The sequence below is a fragment of the Protopterus annectens genome, chromosome 2.part2 (genome assembly GCF_019279795.1).
Source record: "Protopterus annectens isolate FY-2018-M chromosome 2.part2, PAN1.0, whole genome shotgun sequence".
Classification (NCBI taxonomy): Eukaryota; Metazoa; Chordata; order Ceratodontiformes; family Protopteridae; genus Protopterus; species Protopterus annectens.
The window spans coordinates 893,779,185-893,804,215 of NC_056730.1; the positions used below are offsets into that span (position 1 = coordinate 893,779,185).

The following is a 25,031-nucleotide window of genomic DNA, read 5'->3' on the forward strand; positions in this document are numbered from 1 at the left end:
CAATGGTTATTTGATGTCTGAGAGGGTTTGAATTTATTGTATTATATTCCCAACTGGTTCTAATGATGATTGACATGAGTTTCCTTTATAAGGCAGAAAGCTTTTTGGTTCCTTTTTTTCTTTTTTCACTGATGAAGGCTTGATTTTAGAGCTGAAACCGGTTTGGATTGTGGATTGTTGACTTTTTGCCTTTTTATGTGCTTTATAGCATAATAAAGGGATATTTTTTTGTTAGTACACCACTGTCTGCTGGTCATCGTTTTTTCAAAACACACACAGACACACACATACACACATGCTCACTTGAAATAACAAAAACATGGCTTAGGATATTACATGTTATTCTTTTTACTGTCAATTTTCAATTAGATACACTTTTTATTTTATTTATTTTTATGTTATTCTATTTATTTTACATTGTTTGACCGGGATAGTCCGACTGGATAACATGTCCATTTTCAGCGGAGGTCCGGGAAGAAAAGCTCCACACAGGCAAGACATTGCAGAGACAAAAAACATGTGGCAAAATGCATATACATAAGGAACAAAACAAAGATAAAGCAGTTATACAATTTATAAAATGGATCTTCTTCTTTCGGCTTTTCCCGGTTAGGGGTCACCACAGCGGATCATCTGTTCGCTCATGATTGGCAGAGGAGTTTTACGGTGTTGAGTTGCCAGCCCAGCACCCAACCTTCCACAGAAGGCACGCACACACTTACACCTAGGGCCAGTTTAGAGTGTCCAATCCACCTACTGCATGTCTTTGAAATGTGGGAGGAAACCGGAGCACCCGGAGGAAAGCCACGCGACCACAGGGAGGACATGCAGACTCCGCACAGAAGGCACCCCAGCCAAGAATCGAACCGGAGAACAACATGTCCATTTTCAGCCCAGGGAGAAAAGCTCCACAAGGCAAGACATTACATAGATAAACATAATGTAGATGCATTTACATAAAGAACGAAACACTGATCCAGCAGTTATACATTTATAACTAAAATTAGTTTAGGTAGATAGAAACAAAGGACTTGGAATAAAGCACATACATTTAGGATATGGTCAATAGACAGGATTTGAGCAGGGGCAAAACCAGTGAGTTGTAAAGAATTTTTTCAGGTTCTTTTTGAATAGAGGTAGTGAGGGTTCTAAATTTAGTTCAGTAGGGAGTGAGTTCCATGCTTTACTAGCTGAGTTTGCAAACAGAGAATCCCCAGCTGAGTTGTTGGACTTAGTTGTTTGCACCAATATTTCTGTTTTATGAGCCTAGTGATCGGTTGTTGCTGTAGGGCCTGATTATGTTGTTTAAAGCAGGTGTGTTTTCAGGACGGTAGAGGACTTTATGAGCTACTACTAGCTGGTTGAACTGTATTAGGTTAGGTAATTCAAGCCAGCCTAGAAGATTTAAGTTATGACAGTGGTGAGTCCTGTATGCAGTTCCAGTGGCAAATCTGGCTATATGGGTATAACAACAGGATAATTTATTAAGATCAGTTTTATTCAGGTTGGAGAAAAGAGGGGAGGCATAGATGAGGGTGGAGAGAAAATCAGACCGGTCAATTTTGGTTCTAGCAGGTGGTGTGAGAAAATGCATAACTTTGTAGAGGGAGCAAAGTTTTTTATTAACGGTTTTTATAGTTTTATTGACATGTATATCAAATTGAAGGTTGTTATAGATTATAACTCCCAGGAGTTTGGTTTGGGTGTCAGGGGAGATAATGGTGCCATTATTAGCTGTTATTGTAAATTGTAGTTGAGAGGACATGCGCGTGGGGGAGAAGAGATGCAGCTTAGTTTTGTTAGGGTTTAAGATCAGCTGTCTATTAGACAGCAAATTTTCCACAATGCTGAAGGTTTTTTGGGTTAGTAAGTGCAGATTTGTCTGAGAGTTATTTACTCACAGACTAACATCTTTCTGCATTTAGGCTCACCCCACACAGAAACAACATTGAGCAGTTTCAGTACATGTTTTCAGAGTTATTTACATTCCCAGTAACAGCCATGGGCCTCCTTCAGTTCTCCACAAAATGCGCACACACACACACACACACACACACACACACACACACACACACACACACACACACACACATACACACACACACACACACACACTTACATGGGGGATATGATTCCTAGGCTGGGATTCAGAAAGTCTCATCAGTTACATTAATTGCTTACCACATGTAGGTTGATTACTGCAAGGGTGAGAAAATGTGATTCAGAGGCTGCTATGGCCTTGAAGAGAAAGTCCTTATTGTTGGTTCATTAGCATGTCTCTGAATCACATTTTAGCTAGCACTACTGGTGTCACACCAGACAGAAGTAGTGTTCTTCTTACTGGCCCATGCATTGCATTGTCAAAGTACTCCCCTACAATCACACACACATACATACACACACACACACACACACACACACACACACACACACACACACACACACACACACACACACACACACAGACGCTAACACCTCCACCACGTCTTCACTAAATTTACCAGCACTGCAACTGCTTCCATGTAAATGAATAGCTGATTGCTGTTTTTTGAAGGCATTCCAACAGTGACATTAGTTGGGGGACAGCACATAGTTAATAAGAATTAGACATTCACCCAAATTACCACACATCTTTAACCTCTAGATTGCGCAACATGCTGAGGCCCTCGCTAGCAGGAAACCTCAACAACAGTACAGTCAAAGAATTGGAAAGGGAGAAAATGGGCTTGCCCTTGTGCTACGCCTTTCTGGGACCCATCCCTCCCGGTTAATTAACTAACCATTTCAAATACTGAGATGCAGAATGCAGAGTCCAGTAATGTGGAAACAAAATGGCCAAAAATCTGGATTCAGATATACTAAATCCAAAATTGCCATTTCCCAAAATATTCAATTTTTTCCAAGCTATTGATCTCACAGTAGTGATCTCAGAGTTGATATATATATTAGTTTGGGCATTGTGGGGAGCTAGCCCCTCAGCAGTAAAACAAGTTTAAAGGACAAGAGTGATGTTTGATATTCACTTTTCTTCTACATTTTTTGGTATTTTTCCCCAGTTTGTCGGCAGTTGGCATTCTGAGTCTAGATAAAACAACAGGGAGCCAGTTAATTACTGACTTCTACACCTAAAACTGATACATCCTACCATTTGCTGTTACACTAGTTTTTCAAACAAATTTACTCGTATAGCAGAACCCTCAACTTATGGAAACATGTTGTTTTTTTAACAGCATTTAATCGAAGAAGGGATCTGTTCTAGCTCACCAATAGTTTTGCACTGTAAAGAGTGAGATCATGAACAGTGGGGGCAGGGAATTTCTCACGTCATGTCCAGCTGTGTGATTTCAGACTCAGAATAGCTAGGGATGGCAGGGTATGGGAACATAAAACACTGTTTTTGTTATTTTAGTTGAATTTAATGATTTTGGTAGTCCATTTTTTTCAAAAATATGAGCGTTGATGAAAACTCCACTGATTCCTCGCCATACACTCCATTTTACACGTGTCTTTTAAATTAAACAAGGAAAGAAGTTAATGTACACTGAAATGGCAGACTGAAATAAAACACAGAGCCTTCTTGACTGAAACAGTTTCTTTCCTACTGTATCTTCCTATCACTCCCCTCATGCCCCCGTTTCAAACAGTTGGAGTTATGTTTTAAAACCAAAACAATTACTAGACAGACAGCTTCAAATGTGTCATCATGAAACCTGAGCACAAGCTTCTGAAGGACTAGACTGTTTTTTACAGTTTAATACAGAAATATAAACATAACAGGCACATCAAAACATTTTTACAAAAATAGTCATACGGCACACAATTCAGCAATATTAAAACAGAGCAGCCCATAGTTATACATTTTGCATATCAGCTCTTACAACAAAAGTAATGTTTTAAGATCTAGTGTACAAAATCACCAAATCTAAGCAAGTGGTGTAGTCATACCTTTTGGAATTGTACATTGACTTCAGGACTGTCACCCCCCCACCTCCAACCAGAGTGACCAGACATTTCTGATATCTACTCCAAACTTCCACATTTCATAGGATCATCGGAGGTTACTAGGCTAATGGCCCCAGAGCCCTTACGAGCCTAGTTTTAGGTATTGTGACTTTCTCGGTTCACAGAAAAAGTGCTATATCTAGCTAATATATGGAACTGGACCTTTTTGATGATTATTTGGACATAAAGAAGCTCTAGTACATCATGCCGCTTTATCAGCCCTGATGTGAGTCTCTCATGAATTAAGACTGAGACATCTCCACGTTTTCCTCCTCCTGTGCAGTAGTTGGCCTAAACGTGTAGAAGGCATTATAGCCCTGCATAGCTGGTGTGCTCTCTGCTGCTTTAAACCACGTCTCAGTCACTACACAGATGTCTACATCCTCCAGGCTGAAAATTCTAATCAATGTTTTTCTATCTTTGCATTCCACCCCACTTTAAACCACATAGTGGCTAGCATAACCATTGCTTGCTAATCACACCTTCATCTGGACATCCGTGATCCCTTGTGTTTTGGTTAGTGCTAAATCTGGAATTCTATTCTTTCTGGTATAGACCTACATAAAATGGTTGAACTTCTCATGGCTCAAAATGTCAGTGAACTTCCATTCACTACCATGAAACTCAAAATTTCTCAGTCTGCTTTTCTGCTTTTGACACATTCTGATCCTGTCACAAGTATAAACCTCTTTTACCTACCCAACTACTTTTGTCTCTCTTTCAGTCCCCCTCCCTCCACTTTTGATGTGTCTGGGTCTCAATATACTACCGAAAAATGTCCCTTACTATTTTGTATGTATATGCTCTTAATTAAAGATGTGGCATATATACTAGAATTATTACAAAGAAACCAAACCAGTTTGTTTTAGTGGCTATGTATTCTGCCTTTGCAGGGGGTTGTGACAAAAGTATTTTGTGCACAGGTAAAATATATTTATCAAAGTAATTAATTCTGTTCTTATATTCAACAATACTGGCCAACACTTATCATGGTGAAGAGAATCTCTGCCTCAGAGAAATGGTAAAGCCATACAGAGAAACACCTCATTAGCATCTCATTATCATATCTGTGAAATTATATCTGACATTTATTAACTAATCTTATCTAGACCACACTGTACTAAAAGCATTAACGGGAGGTAGATTATATGTTCTGTGTGTAGTGAAACAAGCATTACACTGTCAAACATGACTATGCTAGTGTACTCCTTATCAACCTACACATTCCAGAAGCATAGGCATCCCTGCATGTATAAACACATAAACTTTCAGACACCCATGCATGTATAAACATATATATATATATATATATATATATATATATATATATATATATTTTTTTTTATTTTACATTTGTTGACCAGGCTTGTCAGACTGAGCTGAAGAGCCCAGGGAGAAAAGCTCCAACATATTATACAAATTTCATTATAAATTAGCATTAAACAGCAATGTTACAGGATTATTACAAGGCATTAAGTAGCAATACAATGTTATACAGTGTCAATAATCAGGAGTATAGCAAAGCTCTTTCAAGATGTATAAAAAGAAAAAATATGTAATTAAGATGAATATAGTTTTTGGGGATAAGTGGTTACAAAAACCCAGTTTTATCATAACGTAGTTTCATGAAGGCAAGACAATTTAATACAGAAATATAAACATAACAGGCACATCAAAACATTTTTACAAAAATAGTCATACGGCACACAATTCAGCAATATTAAAACAGAGCAGCCCATAGTTATACATTTTGCATATCAGCTCTTACAACAAAAGTAATGTTTTAAGATCTAGTGTACAAAATCACCAAATCTAAGCAAGTGGTGTAGTATACCTTTTGGAATTGTACATTGATAGGTTTTAGAAGACATTGATAGGTTTTAGAAGACAGTAGAAAGAGTAGTGAAGGAAGATTAGGGACAGCTAGTGAGTTAAGGGCAGAAAGTAGATTACTGTCTGGGAAGTAGGGGATGTTCAAGGAGGGAGAGTGTAGTGGCAGGACCAGTGACTTTTAAAGTGCTCTTTGCTGGCTGTCTTAAATTGTTTAGGATGTGTAGGAGTCCTGATTTCTAGTGAGAGCCTATTCCAGGCAATAATGGGGTGATAGCTCTACATGTTACATCCACATTTTGACTTGGATTTCTAGATTTGTAGTAGGTCTTGCTTAGAGTTATACATACATACATACACACACACACACACACACACACACACACACACATATTGGGCGATGCAGTGGTGCAGCGGTTAACATTGTCGCCTCACATTAAGAGGTTCTCTCCCATTCCATTCTCGGCTGGGGTGCCTTCTGTGCGGAGTTTGGATGTTCTCCCTGTATTTACATGGGTTTCTTCTGGGTACTGCGGTTTCCTCTCACATTCTAAAGACTTGCATCTGGAGCGTTTCTCCCAGGGCCTCCGCTGAAAATAGGTTCTGTCCTAGTCGGACTTTCCCCATCAACAAATGTTAAATAAAAAAAAAAAATAATAATGAATAGAAAAAAATATACAGAGTTAACATCTCCTACCTACCTCCCTCCCATACTGTGACCACCCAGAGAGACAGACTCAAACATACACATCCATAGAGACATATTTATGCCCCTAAAGAAATGCACACACATGTTCATGTACGCACATAGGGCTGCATACACACGTTCATGTACACACATAGTGCTTCACTATACTTACTGTACAGCAACTACTCCTATAGCAGTAAAAGTGAACAGATGTCATTCACTTTTTTTCTTCAACAGAAAAAAAAAACTTGGCAAAGTGATGGGCTGAGTTTATCTGGAGGCATGGCCATTTCTGGGAGAAAGCACATAGATAATTAGCATTAGGCACTCCCCCAGGCTGGTGTATTAGCATGACCTTTCTCCAGACATACTGCTGTGTATGCCACAGTTACTACCAGGGGAAGACTGTAGCAGGCTAGTTGTCTCTAAATCAGAAAGGCTTATACTGTTGTGAAACCATCAGGGTTAAGCCTTCATCAGAGCGATAAGGTTTTCTGAATCCTATGGCATATGCAAAGGCATAAAACAGAACGTACAATCCACCTCCCGTTAATGCCTTTAGCACAGTGTGGATGGTGCTAGAAAAGATTAGTTAATAAATGTCAAAGGTCACATCATGATGGAAGTCTTGCTTTCCAAGTCCTAAATGCTGAGATGCTCATAAACAAATCTTGTGAACAGTTTTAAGTTGCAATATAAAAAACAAAATAATAAAAAATCAAACGTTTTGCTGCACTGAAAGTCAAGAGGATGTAGTTTAACTGTATTTTTATAGCTGAACAGCCTTTTGTTGGCAGACAAGCTGAAGTCTTCTGAATGCAGCACATCAACAACTTATTTCAAATTGAACCCAAAAGTCATCCCTGCAACAGCAACATGCTTTAAAGTGGTTCTGTTTATTTTCAGGGTGACAAAGCAGAAAACAGAAGGTTTGTAAGCAGAGACGTACTGAGGGGCAGTAAAGGAAGACTTCCAACTCCTGCGATGCATCACCATGTCTTCTGTGAGCATATCCTTCCAGATGCAAACTAGGAAAAGTGTCAAGGCTGCTGTGGATGGATTTCTAAAGGCTTTTTCTCACTTAAAACTGAATTTTTAAATGAAATAAGAAAACAGCAGCCACAACAACGCAACTATGATATGCTAAATGCAGAAAAGCAGTGTAAATGCAGTATTCCTTTTCTTGTTTTTGCCTATGACCTTTAACAATACATAGCCCGCTTAAGTAAATGAATCCAGCAAACATTAAAAAAGTACCCTCAGTGCTAATAAGCCAACTGCTGGGGGTAGTAATATAGCACAGCAAGACGAGGCTAATGACTATGATCAGGTCTGTGGATCTCCACTAGATGAGGTTTAACGTATTACACAGTGAACACTCTAGCTTTGCTGAATCTCTCCATTCACTAGTGGAGTCTCTCAGGGTTCTGTACTGGGTCCACTCCTTTTTTGACATTTACTTCTCAAAAATCAGAGCCAGTGTCAAAAGCCTCTTACTGACCATGTTTGCAGACAATTACAAACAGCAAACAGTCGAAGAATCCCCCCAAGACACTAACATCCTTCAGAGAGGACTAACACGGACAAATGACCAAATGACTCATGCCAAAACCAGGGCTTAAACCTCAATGCTTCCTAGGGGAGTCATTGATAATACTCACCTAAGACTGGACCCAGTAGTGAGGAATTTGGGGATGTATGTGGACAGTAACCTGGCTTTCTACCAACACGTATCTAGCGTAGTAAGGAAATCATTCTATACTGCTCAACTTACAAGCAAAGTCATGGCATCTAGGTCCAAAGAGGCCATGGATCCCCTATATTCAGTCCTCATCAGACCTATAAGAGGACAATGCCCCCTTCAGTATGTACCTGACTAGGCACTTGTAGCAAATGGAATGTCCACAGTGGTTCCTTACAAAAAGAATACAGGGAGTAAGCAACACATACTATACATCCCTGAATCCTGTTCTGATGGGTCTTTTGCACATCGGCAAAATCAACAGCATCAGAACTACCCGACCTTGGGACTTGAACCTTGCTTGCGACATAAATAGGACATGTTGCAAGGACAAATATGTGTCTCAGAGAATTCCACTCCTCTACAGCAGGCTTCCCATCCATGTGAAGTAGAGTTCCTCCCTAGCCCTATTCAAGCGTAACATGAACCAGTAGATGGGAAATCAGAAATTCACCCCAGGTCTAGCACCTACTTCTTTAATGGACAGGGGCACTCCGTAAATCATAGTCTAGCTTACATATATCCCTAAAAATAACTTCCACAGCTCAAAAAACTTGCAGGATACATTTGAGATGCATGGCTGTGCTTATAGAGGCCCCAGTGGTCATTGTATACACTTATAAACCTATAAATCTTGATAAGCCGGGCAATTAAGCAATTCAAACAGGACTATTTTTATCCAAAATACAAAAACTTCAGTTAAGAAACACAAACATAATACAACAGAAAAAGGCTGCTGTGCAACGAGTAATGCTCTAATTTAGCAAAAAAAAAAAAAAAAAGTAAAAATAGGAAGTCAAGTTTTAGCATGTCGTCGGTGAAGAACTGCATGACTATGAGCTGCTAGTAAGTTTTATATGCCAGTCCTGGTTTCAGTTCCCACTCTCTGCATTTGTTCACTATGTAACTGAGCAAGTTACTCAACAAGGAAATGCTAAGTTGCCTTTGAAGAGTGATACCTGTGCCAGGTGCCTAGTGGAATTATCTGCGTAACACATAATGGAAAGTGAGCTATTCTGTGGGTTTGGGGGACAAAAGAGGAAATGGGGCATTTTAATTGTAATAAATATTGTAAACAGTTTGTCTTTTTGCTCAGTACTGACTATAGCAGGAGTCAGTAGTCAAACTGTATGTTTCCTACATATTCTGTGTTGCCTAATGGCCTAGGATGAGGCTGAAAGAGTCCAGTACCAGTCTTCTAAACCAGTTAACAAATTCTGAATAAATAAATAAATAAATAAATAAATAAATGCATATAGGGAATGTTTCCCTATCCCTAACACGCTTCACCACTGTCTTCAAGTTCACTCTTTTCTGTTGTTCTATACATGTATTTTAAGCACCTTTCCAGGATAAAATATTTCTTGAAATTACTTTTTCCAATATAGCCACTGATGTGTTATAACTGAATGGCTTTGTAAACAACTTTTCATACTGAACTATTTTTATAAAATAATTTGTTTAAATTTTTCATTAGAAATGGCTGTTAATAAAAACAGCCTTTTTCAAAGTACACAGGTAATACAACTCCATGAGTAAGTACATAGCTTAATGGATTGGCAGCTTGATATTCAAGTAAAGACATTGAACTTACAGGTAGTAAAAGTATATCCTGTTTTCATTTGGAGGAATGGTTTGCTTGTGGTGAATTTCTGCTTACTCTCCAGTTAATCAAAGAAATTAAATATTATGAGTTAGCAAGTTTACAAATGGATATAGATGAGCAAAGAAATAATGGACAGGATGAATAACATTGGGTGCAGTCCCCCTACACAGTGACTGCGTACTGTTGTTATGACTACTGGGATTTGTCCTGAAAGTTTTCTGGTACCGCTGTGTGTTTATTCATTCCAATATTAAGAATACAAGAACCAGAATTTGATCCCTTCTTATATGTCACCAGAGCTAAATGTCTACTATACAAGACCTCTCATGGTAAATGTGCTCCCAAAAAAGTAATAATTGGAAGTCAAGTTTTAGTATGTCAGCTCAGTGAAGAACTGCATGATTATGAACTGTTAGCAAGTTCTACTTGCCAGTCCTGGTTTCAACTCCCACTGTTTCCATTTGACCACTATGTAACTGAGCAAGTCACTCAACCGGGCAATACTACCAGGTTGTCTTTGAAAAGAGGTACTTGTTACTCATGAGAGCTGTCCATATTTATTGTTAATTGCCTATAGGGTCAGCACATGGTCTACATCTTACAGGCCCTGTGCCTGTTGAGATAGTGTGTCCTCTTGATGGGGTATGGCCAGCAAATAAAGGCGGCAAGCAGGCACTGGATTATATTTTTTCTGAAGGCACTTCTTTTGCCCATTGAAGAGTGCTATTGTTTGCAGAAGTCCTCTGCAGTCATGGACAACAGTTTGTCAAAAAATAATTAGGTAATTGCTGCTCATTGCAGATTAGCATGAATGGAGGTGATCTACCTGAATGACTGCTGCCATTGGTCAGAGCACTGTGTGGTGGACGAAATGAATGAGTGTAATTCAGGCAATATGTTTGCGGTTACTGCAGCAGATATTGTGAGATGTCCCTGCGCCTCTTTAATAAACTCTGACATTTAGTTAATATCTGCACATTTAATGCTGCTGCAGTTGCTCACCTATTTTATGCTGAGGATTATTACTTGGATACTAACTGTGGGACCAGAGGATTATGCCCCTTCCATCAACAATTGCACTCCCTGCTCCAATCTCATCCCCCTTCACTGCAGCATAGTCTCAAGTGTCACAGTTGTGAATTGGAAACCATGCTGTCGGATTGCATTTGCATATCAAATGCATACCTGGTGGAGTCCATTCAAAAGATGTGTGCCTTTTTTCCAAGGCTGAGTAACCTTTTAGTTAATAATAAGCCTGTGGTACATATGAGGAGGCTTTCTCATAGCTGATTTTATTTGTTTTTTTATTTATTTTCACATCACAGTTTTTAGCTGAATTTACATTCATTGACCTAATGCTAATGAATATAAACCCATTTTGTGTCTTTTCTTAAATCTGACTCTGCACTGTGACTTCCCACCCACCACTTGAGGATCTTGTCACTATTTTAGGCAATTAGCTACTATCTTCAATATGTAATCTTGGTCAAAGAATGACTCCTCACATCCTGATGTCCATGCATGGAGGTAGAAGAGGACACCCTCACTGCCAGTGTGTGCACAGCAGTTCTTGTCATCATTTATTTGCATCTGTGAAAGCCAAGCACTGGCAACAAATTCTTCTAGCAAGCATGATATCATGAAACTCCTCGGCTTCTACTATACATAATTGCTCCTTGCTGAACTTAACTTGTACTTTCAGTTAAAAAAGTTGCTGTTCCTCTAATTTAGCAACACTTCCTAGCAATTAAAATCATTAATTCTCCAGTGAGATGTACTCTACTAGGACGCAGGCCTAAATGGAGATCGTCTATGTTACTGCTTGCTAATAAGCAATTAAAAGAAGCCCAGGAAGATGGGCAGTTAATGAAAAAGAAAACAGCTGCTCAGATGTAGAAAGGAAGGGACCATAACAACAACAACAACACAAGGCATTTGTAAAATTATAAGTAACTTCTAATTGCAATGCAATCACAAAATGAATAATTTTCTTTTCTTCTGAAAAAGACGCAGCCTTTGTTAGGCCCCATACTGTCATAAATAATATGCCACCCAAATGCAGATTTTGCAGGTGCATAACATGTCAGCTGAGATGCCAAAATTAAAGCTGAGTTTATACACCACTCTGATATTACCAAGTAACTGTACAGACTTTTATCCTTTTAGTGCACAAACCATTAAGTATATGTTATCGGTTATCTACAATATAGACAGTTCTTTTAACAAATGTATCTTATAAATATTTACAAACACTTCATGCTGCAAATTAACTACAGCAATATGTCACTTTATAAGACCTGACTAATTCTGTTTTACACTGTAGATAAATTCACAGTTAGTAGCTTCTCAGCATATTAAAAATCCATTTAAAGTGAATGTTTTAAATGTGCAGCCTTCTCTTTAATTCAGGTAATTGACTTGAAGGAGTGGACACCCAGATGTCACGTCAGAGATCACAGGCAAAGAGGAAATGGCCAGTCCGTCACAGTACTGTACAACAGACTAAATGCCATCAGGTACGCTAGAAGGGGGCAGGATTTTGGACTACATGTTATCAGACATGGTAAAGGTGGGACAGATGTATATATTTTTTTACTCTTATTTTTTTAATTATTAAAAAAGCGTAAACTTGCAGTTTGTGTTTTACATTTTTTTACCAGGGTCTGAACACTAGTGGATTAATTAGCCACCAATATAATGACTAAATCCTGAGGGATGGGGCAAGAAATGGAGTCTACATATAAAGTTGGAGATAGGAGGAACATGGGTAGAGAGAAAGACAAATAAGCTAACAAATCTGGCATGTACAGTGAGACTTGCATTAGAATGATTTGCCATCTTTATCAGAGATGATGTTATCATGAAAACAAGTCAACTTCATTCCAGCTGGTGCTGAAAAATTACTCTTAAGCAAAGATTAAAAGTAGCAAATCTGATAATATGAGAACTGATATGACCATGCGAAATACTGGAAGACCCCATCCATACATCCTACAAAGCAATATGCTGAATACACTTTTAAACAAATCAAGATGAAAATGATTTCTTTAAGATGTTAGGGAAAAGAAGACCATTAAGATTTACATTCACAAGTAAGGGAATGTCAAAATGAGACAATGGAGTCAAGTTTTCAAACTGATATACTTCTAATTTGAATGATACAGTGTCATTGGTAAAGCCTGTGGACATCAGCTGTTTTAGGCGATGACTGTATATGACTGAGAAAGAGACAATCACGTGCAAGGCACATAAATAACATGGCACCTGACACGCTGTGAGACCTGAAGAGGGAACACCTACCTAACTGCAAAAACACATGTAACACAAGTGTACGAAGTCACAAAAGGCAGGAAACAGCTGTAAAATCCAAAAATCCACTTTAATATGCATATGTATAAGCGCTTTCGTTCCAAAAGTGCTTAAACAGGAACTTCATCAGATACAAAATTAAAAACTGAAAAGAAACATTAAGCAGGAAACAGTGACATCACTTCCTCTAACACATTTAAAAAGACATTACATTCTAAAATCAACTTCTTGTAAGAATTCTAAAACTGAAAAATACTGCAAGCAGGAATAACATAAGTACGAAAACATAACAAAAGGACATTAATCTACACCCCAACATATCATAGCACCAAACTTGCCACAAAACACTCTAGCATGTGTGAATACAATATCACCACTTTTTTAAAATGAAAAAACTGTAAAGAAACCTCTGCCGAAATAATAATGTCATTGAACTGAAAATCCATATAATACTGTATATAAATATACAAAATGTATAAAAATATATTTAAATACATATAAAATGCATATAAAACAGTAAATGAGAATTCATACAATACTTAAAAGTGTGTTAACCCGATATACAGTACATTCATAAAATAAAGTAAAAAACTAACTATCTCTTCAGTGCTTTTAATTTCAGCAAGTTACTAATAGATGCACAGCCATTTAGGCCTGGCCAATGTAAGGCATCATGCCATAATTTCCAGACTAATTCAGCCTTTTCTAATAAGTAAGGCCATGCAGCTCCCCTCTCCATAGGTTTCTGAGCCTCCAAAATGATACATTTAAAACAATGTCCATTATTCCCCTTAATGTGTTTAGCTAATGCATTAATATCACACTCATCCCTTATACTTCTAATATGCTTACCGATCCTGTTTTTAAGCTTGCGTTCTGTCTTCCCGACATAGAAACAGGAGCAGACAGAGCAGATTGCACAGTAAATAACTCATTTAGTAAGACAACAATCTCCCTGGTATCTTAACTCTGATGTTATTTATTTTTTATTTATTTATTTTTATTTTACATTTGTTGACCGGGCTAGTCCAGCTGGATATATGTCCATTTTCAGTGGAGGCCCGGGGAGAAAAGCTCCAAAGGTTATAACAAGTAAGGGGATTACAGAAAAAAATACATAGAAGATACACATATCAAAACAAAACAAATAATTGCAATACGCAATTTATAATATCATCCCGTAGTCTAAAATAATACATAGTCATAAATTTTTTTTTTTTTTTTTTTTTTTTTTTTTTTCCCATAGTATATATGAGATAAGTTGTATTTACAAGGATATTATTAATAACATATTCACTCACTTCCAAAATATAAGGGCAAAATGTACAAGCTCTACATTTATACATATACACACTCATCAGTGGGATGTCAGAGTGTTCAAATAAGTTCTTCAAATTAGAACCCTTTCTAAAAATGCAGACTGGTTTTTCACCCAAGGTATTAATAAATTCTTTTTCACCCATTAACAGGTTCCAGTTTTTAAACAAAATCTCCTTAACCAGTGGAGCATCAGATGAAAAAGTTGTAGAGAAACTGCACTGGTAAAAAGAAGAGTGAGAGTTAGACTGCAAACGTGTAGAATGTTCACCCTCAGTATGCTCTGAGGTCCTAGGGGTGGAATGCAAATGTGTAGAATGTTCACCCTCAGTGTCCTCTGAGGTCCTAGGGGTGGAATGCAAACGTGTAGAATGTTCACCCTCAGTGTGCTCTGAGGTTCTAGGGGTGGAATGCAAAGCTGTAGAATGTTCACCCTCAGTATGCTCTGAGGTCCTAGGGGTGGAATGCAAACATGTAGAATGTTCACCCTCAGTATGCTCTGAGGTCCTAGGGGTGGAATGCAAATGTGTAGAATGTTCACCCTCAGTATGCTCTGAGGTCCTAGGGGTGGAATGCAAATGTGTAGAATGTTCACCCTCAGTGTGCTCTGAGGTCCTAGGGGTGGAATGCAAATGTGTAGAATGTTCACCCTCAGTATGCTCTGAGGTCCTAGGGGTGGAATGCAAACGTGTAGAATGTTCATCCTCAGTATGCTCTGAGGTCCTAGGGGTGGAATGCAAACGTGTAGAATGTTCACCCTCAGTATGCTCTGAGGTCCTAGGGGTGGAATGCAAACATGTAGAATGTTCACCCTCAGTGTGCTCTGAGGTCCTAGGGGTGGAATGCAAATGTGTAGAATGTTCACCCTCAGTGTGCTCTGAGGTCCTAGGGGTGGAATGCAAATGTGTAGAATGTTCACCCTCAGTGTGCTCTGAGGTCCTAGGGGTGGAATGCAAAGCTGTAGAATGTTCACCCTCAGTGTGCTCTGAGGTCCTAGGGGTGGAATGCAAAGCTGTAGAATGTTCACCCTCAGTGTGCTCTGAGGTCCTAGGGGTGGAATGCAAAGCTGTAGAATGTTCACCCTCAGTGTGCTGTGAGGTCCTAGGCGTGGACTACAAACCTGTACAATGTTCACCCTCAGTGTGCTCTGAGGTCCTAGGGGTGGAATGCAAACGTGTAGAATGTTCACCCTCAGTATGCTCTGAGGTCCTAGGGGTGGAATGCAAACGTGTAGAATGTTCACCCTCAGTGTGCTCTGAGGTCCTAGGGGTGGAATGCAAACGTGTAGAATGTTCACCCTCAGTATGCTCTGAGGTCCTAGGGGTGGAATGCAAAGCTGTAGAATGTTCACCCTCAGTGTGCTCTGAGGTCCTAGGGGTGGAATGCAAACGTGTAGAATGTTCACCCTCAGTGTGCTCTGAGGTCCTAGGGGTGGAATGCAAACTTGTAGAATGTTCACCCACAGTATGCTCTGAGGTCCTAGGGGTGGAATGCAAAGCTGTAGAATGTTCACCCTCAGTATGCTCTGAGGTCCTAGGGGTGGAATGCAAAGCTGTAGAATGTTCACCCTCAGTATGCTCTGAGGTCCTAGGGGTTGAATGCAAACGTGTATAATGTTCACCCTCAGTGTGCTCTGAGGTCCTAGGGGTGGAATGCAAAGCTGTAGAATGTTCACCCTCAGTATGCTCTGAGGTCCTAGGGGTGGAATGCAAACGTGTAGAATGTTCACCCTCAGTATGCTCTGAGGTCCTAGGGGTGGAATGCAAACGTGTAGAATGTTCACCCTCAGTATGCTCTGAGGTCCTAGGGGTGGAATGCAAACATGTAGAATGTTCACCCTCAGTATGCTCTGAGGTCCTAGGGGTGGAATGCAAATGTGTAGAATGTTCACCCTCAGTATGCTCTGAGGTCCTAGGGGTGGAATGCAAACGTGTAGAATGTTCACCCTCAGTATGCTCTGAGGTCCTAGGGGTGGAATGCAAATGTGTAGAATGTTCACCCTCAGTATGCTCTGAGGTCCTAGGGGTGGAATGCAAACGTGTAGAATGTTCGCCCTCAGTATGCTCTGAGGTCCTAGGGGTGGAATGCAAACGTGTAGAATGTTCACCCTCAGTATGCTCTGAGTTCCTAGGGGTAGAATGTAAACGTGTAGAATGTTCACCCTCAGTATGCTCTGAGGTCCTAGGGGTGGAATGCAAACGTGTAGAATGTTCACCCTCAGTATGCTCTGAGGTCCTAGGGGTGGAATGCAAACGTGTAGAATGTTCACCCTCAGTATGCTCTGAGGTCCTAGGGGTGGAATGCAAATGTGTAGAATGTTCACCCTCAGTATGCTCTGAGGTCCTAGGGGTGGAATGCAAACGTGTAGAATGTTCACCCTCAGTATGCTCTGAGGTCCTAGGGGTGGAATGCAAATGTGTAGAATGTTCACCCTCAGTATGCTCTGAGGTCCTAGGGGTGGAATGCAAATGTGTAGAATGTTCACCCTCAGTATGCTCTGAGGTCCTAGGGGTGGAATGCAAACGTGTAGAATGTTCACCCTCAGTATGCTCTGAGGTCCTACGGGTGGAATGCAAACGTGTAGAATGTTCACCCTCAGTATGCTCTGAGGTCCTAGGGGTGGAATTAAGTGAATTCTTACAACAATGCTCTGTGGTGTCAACCAATAAGGGGGATTCAGGATAAACTTCATTGGTCATTTGTCCTCTCAAAATGGGTGAAAAATACCCATAATGACTAAATCCTAAGTGACTGGGCAAGAAATGCAGTCTACATATAAGGTTGGAGATAGGAGGAACATGGGTAGAGAGAAAGACAACTTGAGCTAACTAATCTGGCATGTACAGTGAGACTTGCATTAGCATGATTTGCCATCTTTATCAGAGATGATGTTATCATGGAAGCCACTCAAACTTCATTCCAGTTGGTGCTGAAAAATTACTCTTAAGCAAAGATTAAAAGCAGCAAATTTGATTATATAAGAACTGATATGACCATGCAAAATACTGGAAGATGCCTTCCATACATCATACAAAGCAATACGCTGAATACACTTTTAAACAAATCAAGATGAAAATGATTTATTTAAGATGTTAGGGAAAAGAAGACCATTAAGATTTACATATGGATCTGTTCACAAGTAAGGAAATGTCAAAATGAGACAATAGAGTCAAGTTTTCAAACTGATATACCTCTAATTTGAATGATACAGTGTCACTGGTAAAGCCTGTGGACATCAGCTGTATTAGGAGATAGCTGAGAAACAGACAATCAGGTGTAAGGCACATAAATAACATGGCACCTCACATGCTGTGAGACCTGAAGAGGGAACACCTACCTAACTGCAAAAACACATGTAAATCCACAAATAATCTAAGGCTGCCAACTAAAGAAAGGGACACACCTACCTAACTTTTTTTATGACATAGGCCATCTTGGATTAGTATAAATAACAACAAACCATATTGATATAATCTTAGCTGCAATCATTTTCCATCACAAACCATACCAACATACTTTCAGTTGCAGACATCATACATCACTTATAATCTACTTAGTCACCGACAATCATACATTGTATAATTCATTCAGATACTGCATTATTTTAAACCTCATTCCTCCCCTGTATGTATTGTTCCTACAATTCCCATTTTTCCTATGTAATTTGCTGCTTACCTTTTCCAAAGATCTTAATTCCAGGTGTTTTATCACTGTTACTATATTCATTACTTCTAGTACAGTTTGATTCCCATTTTCTAGCAATTGCTTTTTTGGCAGCCACCATAATTAGACTCAGCAAGGCTTTACTTTGTCTAGGCAATTCCAATTCTCTACCATAGCTCAGAAAAATAATTTCCCTAGTTACACCAATTTGCTTGCCCCAAATCTCTGATAAGAGTTGTCTGCAGATAATCTTTAAAGTCTACCAACTCATTACACTCCCAGAAAAATATGTTCCCAATTACCTTTTTCTTCCCCATCACACCTCCAACATTTGCTGTCTACCTGAGGAAATATTTTCTAGCGTCTACTCTATAAAAATATCTATGTAAGCATTTCCAAGTAAAAATCCTAAATCTTCTAGATTTTGTTGCATATTTGGGAAACAAACAGATATCCCTCCATTGTTTCTTTGTGAATTGCTTATCCAATCGCTCTTCCTAATCCTTTCTAGCCTCCTCTGACTGATTATTATAGTTATCATGCAATATTTTATATGCTCTAATTATTCCTTTTTAACAGCAACTTTTGTTCTAGATTTTTCTAAAAACTCTACCAGTGTTGGCCTTTCATTTAAGACTCCCTTATTTATTTCTCTTTGCTTATATTCTGACATCAAACCTTGATAATGAAGGCAATTTCTAACCTGCAGTCCAAATATGTTCTTGGCATCTTCCCATTCTATTACTTTTCCATCTCTAGTTATTTAATCCCAAAATCTTGTTTCCTTTGCCAATTTTCTCCAATAAATTCCAGCCCCCTCTTGCCTATTGTCTGTATCCCTAATTGCAGTCATCCCTATTGGGAGAATCTCCTTTTTTCACTCCCATGTTGGCTTAGTTCTTAGAATACTTCCTGCTACTTTATGAATATAATATTCTGTATGATTATTGTTGTCCTTAAAGGTCTGCATCCAAAATACCAGTCTCTGCTTCTTTCTTGAGCTTCCCCTCAGTTTCATCATTATCTTTTTCCACTTTGAATTATAGTTTTCTGCTTGTGCTATGTATAGCAGCCTTAACTGTGTTGCTCTGAAATATCCCTTCAAATCGGGGAATCCCAATCTGCCCTGTTCTATTAGAAGAATAAGCTTATCCCACTTCACTCTTATTGTCTTCCCTTCCCAGATAAAATCCTTCAGCTCTTTATTAATTGCTATTCACAGCTTCTCCTCTGGTTGATAAAAATATGCCTGACCTGTCTATAAGATTAAAGGGACTAAAAACATTTTAACTGTTTGTGTCTTACTATCAATATCCATATAACAGAGCTTCCATTTTTTTCATTATCTTTTGTTTAATCTCTTCCCTCATATCATTAGTTGTCACACCAGAATAATTTTCAATCCTTTCTCCTAGATACTTCATTTTATCATGTCCCATAAACATGGATATTGCTGAACCAATTCATGTGTGGGAATACAATTTACCACTACTGCCTTGTTTTAGCATCATTAATTTTGTATTCCAAAAAGATTTGAAACTGTCTCAATATGTTCCACAACACTGTTTTACAAAATCTGCATTTGTTGGTTTCTTCAACATGTTCAATGGACTTTGAAAACCAGTGTGTACATACTCTACTATCTTGGGCTGCCAGTATTCACCTTTCATCTTTTGAGTTAAATTAATCTCTCCTTAGCCATGCCTGCGTTAAGTCCTGATCGACATGATGTTGTTCTAGATGTTTTCTGTTCTTGCAACTATATTTATGCCTTTTCCACATTTCTTGCCATGTCATCTGATCCTTCACCTTATATTCTTTCTTTTGTTTTTTTGACACATTCAGTTCCTGCCTGATCTGTATCTACTTCTGGTTTGATTTCCATTCCTACTTGACATCAATATGCTACTGTTAAACTAAGCAGAGAAGTCATCTTAGACTTATTCTCCTATTTTTTTTAGCTTTCTCTATATTTGGATCTTGTGAGGTCAGCAAATATATATGCAGGTCTATACATATAATCAATTTCAAGAAGCCCCACACCTCCTTCAGAATGGGGAATATATAATTTTGGTATACAATGATTTTGATAAATCATTTGATAAGCATGAAGCATTTTTCTTGTTTTTCTCTCCAACTGATCCAATAACTTTTGGGGTCAGTCAATCACCCCAAAACTGTAAATTAGAACACAAAAATCAAATTGCTTTATGGCTTGGACTTTGTTCCTAGATATCTGAGCTGTTTTCAGTATTAATTTTAGTCTTCTAAAATATTCCTTACTAAGTTTTATTCACATTTGTTCATGATTTATTGTTGATACTTTATCAGTTCCCAAATATTTATACACTCCAGCTTGCTCAAGTTCTTTTATATCACATTCTTGTCCCAAACTGATGTTTTCTTGATGCTGCAGCTTGCCTGCTTTAAAGGTTGCTTTTGCACATACTTCAAGGCCAAATTACATTCTTATATCATCTGAGAAAGTTTTGATCACTTGCAGTTGTGCTTACAGCTCCTCATCTGATGAACTATGCAGTTTTAAATCATTCACAAAAAGATGATGAGAAGTCTTTATACTTTTTTATTTTCTGAAGCCAAATTGTAGCCACAACCTAATCTATTAAGTTGACAGTTTAATGAGTTAAGGGCAAGATAAAAGAGCCATGGTTAATTTTATTTAAATTTCTGTGGCCTTTACTTCATCCCATCTCATATCCTATATATCTGAACTTTTTATTCTTTCTTTTACTTCTTCTCTCCATTCAGCATCTTTGCAATGCTCCACAGGATATTCATAGATACTTCTTCTAATTGTGTCTATTTCTTCTTTTTTTGGCTGGTGTTTCTATTCCTTTTGCCTTATTTTCCAGTTCTCTATAAAATGTTTTTGGGTCATCAATAAATTGCTGATTTTGTACTTTTTCTTTATATTAATCTACATATCTTCTAAGTTTTTCTGCCTATGCTGATACCTTTAGTTTATTATTTGCAATAGTGTATGACAGATCCTGGTCTGTTTTGATACTGAGCATTGCTGTTAGCACATCCATCTTTCTGAATATTTTTGTTGATCTGTTCTCTCATCTGAACTCTTCTAACAGCAATACTTCTTGTCTTTATTGCATTTACAGTTTTCTCTGTTTGATACTTCCATGATGGCATTTGTTTTCTCTCCTTCCTTTCCCTTACTGCCCTGTGTTTTGTGGTAAGATCTGTTATTAATTTAGCTGCACAGTAATGTATCCTATTTACTTCTGTTATATCACATACATTTATTTGAACAGTCTTGATTACTGTGTTCATTTGTTTTATCAAAATTCTAACATTTGGATATTATTGACTTTCTGTAATCTATTTATTTCATTGATCTTAATATATCTATCCATCTATATTAAATCACATTAAATCGTTACAAAGATATGCTGAAAACTGGCTTGTTCCAAGTCGGACTTTCCCGGTAATAAATAAAAAAAAAAATCAAGCAATTTTTCCCTTAGATCATTTTCTTCTGAATTAAGAGCACATTCTTTGTTCTCCTTTTCATTTGTTAATTCTACAGAAAGTTCCAGAAAATCTTCCAGTGCCATAGTCTCAATATTTGTAAATAGTGTACAACATCAGCAATGAGTATTCAAAGTATGTTTAAAAGATATCTTTATCCTTCAGTTTGATGGTCTTAATGTAGACTGAAAGAAGACTTGATGGTCCAAGGAATACTCATATCTACCATGATTATTCCATCTACTTCTTTAGCTAACGGCATTAGAAATCTCTTAATCTGACATGATTAAGTAAAAGACAGTAGCACCCTTCGCTGGTGGCATCCATATCCCAAGCCTCCCCAAGCAAATGAGAAGGAAAAATGCAAAGACCTAAAAAGAGATATATTTGTAGTCCCGAAAAGGACTTTTGGTACGTGCCCTTTGCTCTTTTGAAATCTTGAGTTGAATGAAGATTACCATTGACTCATTCACCTTCTGGTTGAAAGGATGCAAAGCAGCCTTAAATCAGTTTCCAAATAACAGCTTTATTCTTCTTATTTGATGGATGAGCGCTTAATTACATACTGAATCTATTCAGCTTATACATATGCTTTTACAAGGCTCAATGAGCGGTATGTTCAAGGTGAATAGTTCTCATTGGCTGAGGCACCTTAACTTCCATGTTGAACTAATTGGGCCATCTAAGGTAAGCAATTACAGCTTGGGCACCCTTCCCTTAACATAGTTTAACAGCAGTGGTAAAAGTGGTAACACTGTACTTCCACTAAGTTATGTGGCACTTTTGTCTAGACTTTATCAGATCCACTGAAGTAATAAAGAGACAATATAAACTTCTGAAGTCCAAAAAACACCACTCGGATAATAAGTACAAGGAGAAATTTATACCATTAGTATAAGTGATCAAATCTTTTAAATGCATTCCTTGTTAGGGGTGATCAGCTGGTTAAAAATAAACACTTTCTGGACAGAGTATGAAATGGATGTTAAAAATTATTCCAGTTACAAATTCCCACTTTTATGGGGTCAAATACTAGAAAAGTAGTCCTAAGACCTGGTTCATCTGTCCAGCTGGGATATTTCTCCAAAACACAAAAACAGTGCTGTTAATAGTCTCTCCCATCTTTAATAGAGTAGTACTTGACTTTTTTGTGTTAACCAGTCCGGGCTCAGCATGCTTCAGTATTCATCAGTGTGTGTGTGTTTGTGTGTGGGGGGGTAAACTAGTCAATCACTGTAGGTTCCGTGTCAGCCCTAGGTGGATGCCCTACATGATTAAGATATTAGTCAATGGTTGTAATTAGAATGCAAGAGGGAAATGAGTCTTAATTAATTATCTGATCTATATTTCCCACATTGTGCACATCAGTGTATCTATGTACTCCCACTGTACACCTTTCAGAAAAGATCTATGTCAAAATGTGCAATTATCAATTATTGATAGATTTATAATATGTTTACCTTTACTGTAGAGATCACGGATGTTATTTTCTTTTCAGAACAGTTCTAATGAATTCTACAATGATATCCATAGTAATAATTCCTAAAGCATCCTGGGAAAGCTTGGATCCTTTGGGCCACTCTACTAGTACACATTAAACTTTCTGAAAATTCTTTGTCAAGAAGTTCTCTGTAAAATCTAACATTCCAGTTATCAGTTATGTACAAGCCAACTTTCATTTCTTATTTATCCATAGCTTCGCATCATGAATAAGGTAAAAAAAAGTGGCACACTTCTTTGTGTTAGTAATAGTAAACATCTGTCTTTTATATTAATCAAGTTACTCTAATTTCATTTTGTTGAAAATTTGTTTTGCTTTGTCCTTTGAAAGCTTGTATCTTGTTTGATGCATACATCTGAAGCTAATAATATACATGTTATAATGAGACTCAGATGATAACAGTCCTCTTTTTCTCCTATACTTGTATTCTGAAAGCAGTTTATTTTTTTAAATATCATCATTAAGGGATCTATCCTACGTATGTACATCTGAAAAAACAAATGAACTGTCACTACTCTAGTCAAACATTGAGTAACTCTTTAGAATATGCTAATACAGCATTTTAAAGGTACGGTTTCCTACATGATATGCATTATTTAATTTATTTATTGTATATTTATTTACTGGATTAATGTGACTGAGCAAAGCCCATTTTCAGTGGTGGCCTGGAAGGAAAAGTTCCAAAAACCTTACATCAGACATGGAAAGAAAAGTGGAAAAGATGCAAAAGTTAACAGATTTGAAAAGAAGAAAGCACACAATACTGTATTGTAATGTAGTACAAAACTGCAGGTAAGCAAAAAATTCCATTACACATAATCTTTAATAAGGGAATTTAAGGGAATGAATTGTGTAATGAGTAGTCCTACAGTGCAGATATAAGAGCCCCCTCCTCTTTTCACATACTCCATTCACCTGTCTGCTTTCCTTAGTCTAGATAACTGTTTCCCATTCATTTTACTGAGCAATTACATTATTTGCACTGTCAGTGCATTTAATAGGTGTTGTATACAAATATTTTGAAAAACTGCCATTATTTATAATTAGTTATAACATCAGCAAGAAGTAGTCAAACTATGTTTACAAAATAATGTTGTATGAATGGGCTGTATTGTGAATAGTTTCAACTGTCTTGAACTGCTCTTCTGGGGTTTTTTTACTCTTTTTTTTCTACATTTTATGCAGTTTGAGAACAGTTTTGTGATACATTCTTGGAAGTTATGTTAATTTGTATTAGTTTTGTGTTTTAGTTACTTTAATGTTAGGTAACTTAGTTTTCTATTTTAAGGTCCGATTTCCCAATAACATATAGTTACTGGCTATTTGTGGTTGCAGTTTTCTTTCAAATTGTATTATTTTACTTTTTTTATTCCATTTTACTTTTAATGGCTTTGATTTCTTTGGAGAAAACAGTCACTTGTTTGGATGTTAGCTAGCCTTGACATTTAAAAATATTTAGGTCAGAGGTCAGCAGACCAGAGGGAAAAAGGGGGTTGACTCTATTTTTGAATGGGCAGTGCATGAGGTTTTCTATTTTTTTCTTCCTGTAAATGTGAAAGGCACTGAGTTACAGTGAGTGGTTATATATAGTGTTTGACTGGCTGACGATAAACGGTTAGTAGTGATTCACTGATGGAATAAAAGGATGGTGATAAAAATACCTAGATTCTTGGGGGTGATAAAGATATTTGTTGCAGCTCTTTATCAGTATACAGTAGTAGGACAAACATACATGTGTGTTTGTCAAGCTTACCTTTTTTGTTTAGTTACCTTCACCGAAAATCCTTATCAGTGACAACACAAGGACATCAAAGGCATGTTGTTCTCACAGGTGAATATTATAATGAATATAAATAATTTGAAATAAATG

The 25,031-nt window shown here is 37.8% G+C and overlaps 1 protein-coding gene across 1 annotated transcript; it reads right to left on the reverse strand.

The window, feature by feature from the left end:
- Positions 1–15,602: 15,602 nt before the first annotated feature.
- Positions 15,603–17,400, reverse strand: ACRV1 (acrosomal vesicle protein 1). The gene has a single exon (XM_044064515.1). The coding sequence runs from the start codon at positions 17,190–17,192 to the stop codon at positions 15,606–15,608; it is 1,587 nt and encodes a 528-aa protein (XP_043920450.1). The 5' UTR covers positions 17,193–17,400; the 3' UTR covers positions 15,603–15,605.
- Positions 17,401–25,031: the final 7,631 nt, after the last annotated feature.